Source organism: Manacus vitellinus, unplaced genomic scaffold, assembly GCF_001715985.3.
Source record: "Manacus vitellinus isolate BGI_N305 unplaced genomic scaffold, ASM171598v3 scaffold_46_pilon, whole genome shotgun sequence".
Lineage (NCBI taxonomy): Eukaryota > Metazoa > Chordata > Aves > Passeriformes > Pipridae > Manacus > Manacus vitellinus.
Genome location: NW_021940578.1, coordinates 760,957 through 763,582, shown reverse-complemented (window position 1 = coordinate 763,582; position 2,626 = coordinate 760,957). Strand labels below are relative to the sequence as shown.

Here is a 2,626-nt window from a genome sequence, read left to right as displayed (position 1 = left end):
TGAAGCCATTCACCCTTGTCCTGCCACTCCAGGCCCTTGTGAGTGGTCTCTCTACACCTTTCTTGTAGCTCCCTTCAGGTACTGGAAGGCCACAGTCACCCCAAAGCCTTTTCTTTTCCAGGCTGAACAAACCCACAAAGCACCACAAGCCACATTATCACCCAGTGTCACTGTGGCTGCAGCATTAATGTGGCCCACAGTGTCTACTCCCAGACCATGGCTTTGCTCATGTTCACCTAAGGAGGCACAGAGCTTTTGGCCTAACACAGCACTCCCACTCCACAGGTGCCATCTCTTCCTTGCAAAGACAACTGGAGATCCAAGAATCTGAGCTTCGGAGATTCAGATACGAGAACGAAATGCTTCAGAAGCAGCTCAGAGAGCGAGAAGAGCAGCTCCAAGCCATGTCTGACAAGGTACAGCCCGAGTGGCCGTGGCTGGCAGGAGAGCTGGCAGCTGGGAATTTGGGATTTACGCAGCAGTTCCCTCTCTCATAGGCAGGAGGGGCACCTGTAACTGTGAAACGAAAGTGTAAAATATTCTGCCTCCAGTTTTGCAGCCTTACAGAGGAACAGAGGAAGGAAGAAGCAATAGTGATGATGGAGGAGGAGAACAACAGCCTTCGACAGGTGAATGTGGTGCAAAGCCACCAGAGAAAATTCTGGTATTTGCTGCTTCACTGGGCTTGTTTGGCATTTAATCCCTCTACTCAATCCAAGTAGTTTTAGAGGAAATGCCAAGTAATAACAGTTAGGGGATACTGGTGAGTTTGTTTGTCCATAGACTCTGCCCAGGAAGTACCAGAAGCATTTGGACCAGATTCTGGGAAGATGAGGCCAAACCTGCTCACTTTCTTCCCCACAGTAACAGCTGGATTTCTGCATCTGCTCAGGTTGTTACAGACCAGGAATCCCAGCTGGCTAAGCAGGAGGAGCAGATCAGTGAGTTAGAGGGGACAATCAGACGGCTCCGGATCGAGGTTGTGACCAGCCGCCGCCACGCCCAGGAGCAGAAACAGGCCCAGGAGGAGACCAAGAGCCAGGTTGAGGCACTGCAGCACAAGGAGGTGCAAACCAAAGTGGCACTGGAACGCATCAGCAGCAAGGTAAACACAGCCTCTTTCACCTCAGAGCCATGCCTTCCTCTTGGGACACACCTGGGAATCGCAGTCCATTTGCTCCCTGGTTGTCCAGCAGGCAGCTCTTATACCACTTACAATGCCAACAGGCCTCAAATACCAGAAGCCCTTGAGAAACTAGAGCTCAGAACAGTCACATCACCAGATTTCTATCATCCTTCCAGACTCAAGGTAACAGGAACCACCTTAAAGCCACTTCCTGCAGGCAGACGTGCCTGATGCCTGGGGAGGGGCCGCAGCCCACCCAGACCCACACCGTGACCACAGCACTTGCAGAGAAACCCAGAACGCCCATAATTTCTCACAAACGCTTTCCATCTCATCACTCACCAGTACTTTGCCCAGGCCTGACAGTGCAGTCTCTGTAAATCCATGAAAATGTCAAGGAATTATATATACAGACTAAATGCACCTGCTTTCCTCTGTTATCCCAAGTTTGACAGGTTAAGAAGCAAAATAATCCAGGCTGCGTTCAGTGTGGAGGGCCAGGACCCCCCCCACGCCGAGCTCACGGAGGAGCAGGTGCTGGAGGCACTGCAGGTATGTGGCTCTTCCAAACTCAGCTTCCAGCAGCCAGGAAGGGACTGCTGAGGTGAGAGAACACTTTGCAGCGCTGCTCTCCACCTCTGCATTCCCACTCCTTGACGTGCCCCTGATTTGCAGAGAATTGCTGACGAGCGGGTGGAGTTCTATCACATGCTGAAGCACAGAGACATCAAGGTGCCCCTGTACTACCCTGGCATGTACAGTTCATCACCTCCCAAGAGGAAGAGTTCTCCCCGAATGGAAAAGCTGCCCTGATGGCTGAGCCAGAAACCACCACCAACTTCAAGCTCTGGGTCCTTGGCTCTGAGCTGGTGACCTACAACAGATTAAACTCATTTTACTGAAATCAAGTTCTGCAGGAGTACCTGATTCAATTGTTTCGGCCGACTCAGAGCACAGGTTGCTGTGAGTCCTTGGTCTGTAGAAACTTGACTTCCCAGGGAAGCCCAAAGCACAAGCTCTGCTTGGCTACAAGCAGCTGGGAAGTGTGAAATTCCAGTTTTTGAAGTGCAAAACAGCTGCTTTGGGAAGTTTTTAAGTGAGGTGACTGAACATTCACCAGTGCCAAAATGAGTGACAGTGCCATGACTGCAAGTACTGTTTTATTTTTCCATTCCATATGCAAGTCCCAGCACAGGGTTGTATTTGACAGAGTATCAGTTCAGTTAGGGCTCCAAGAGTATCATTTTTAACAGAAAAGAGTCTGTCTGGAAGTCACCCTGGCTAAGGGAGAGCTGCAAGTTCACACCAGTGGTCACCTGGGTGTAGAGGTCACCCACAGACTGCCCAACTGAGAACTGCCCCAACTGCCTGTATTTTGGGAAGTGTCCCCAACACTCTCCATGTGGGGTGGAACAGAAAGCCCCAGGAGGGTCACTCTGGCACAAGTGTCTGTATTCTGGGGGGACAGGGAGCTTCAGCAGTGCCAGTGTGAGGCAGCAA

General features: G+C 51.2%; 2 protein-coding genes across 2 annotated transcripts in view; one reads left to right on the top strand and one right to left on the bottom strand.

Annotated features, from left to right (window-relative positions):
- Positions 1 to 2,118, top strand: part of CCDC27 (coiled-coil domain containing 27) — a 5,725-nt gene extending 3,607 nt beyond the window's left edge. Inside the window, exons 2-6 of the mRNA XM_029962370.1 lie at positions 242 to 416; positions 552 to 629; positions 893 to 1,105; positions 1,574 to 1,678; positions 1,802 to 2,118. Coding sequence (XP_029818230.1) covers positions 242 to 416; positions 552 to 629; positions 893 to 1,105; positions 1,574 to 1,678; positions 1,802 to 1,939 — 709 coding nt within the window. The 3' untranslated portion in view covers positions 1,940 to 2,118. The remainder of the gene's footprint in view (positions 1 to 241; positions 417 to 551; positions 630 to 892; positions 1,106 to 1,573; positions 1,679 to 1,801) is intronic.
- A 231-nt stretch (positions 2,119 to 2,349) lies between these two features.
- The window catches only part of LRRC47 (leucine rich repeat containing 47), a 5,460-nt gene continuing 5,183 nt past the window's right edge, over positions 2,350 to 2,626 (bottom strand). The window contains exon 6 of the mRNA XM_029962369.1: positions 2,350 to 2,418. Coding sequence (XP_029818229.1) covers positions 2,350 to 2,418 — 69 coding nt within the window. The remainder of the gene's footprint in view (positions 2,419 to 2,626) is intronic.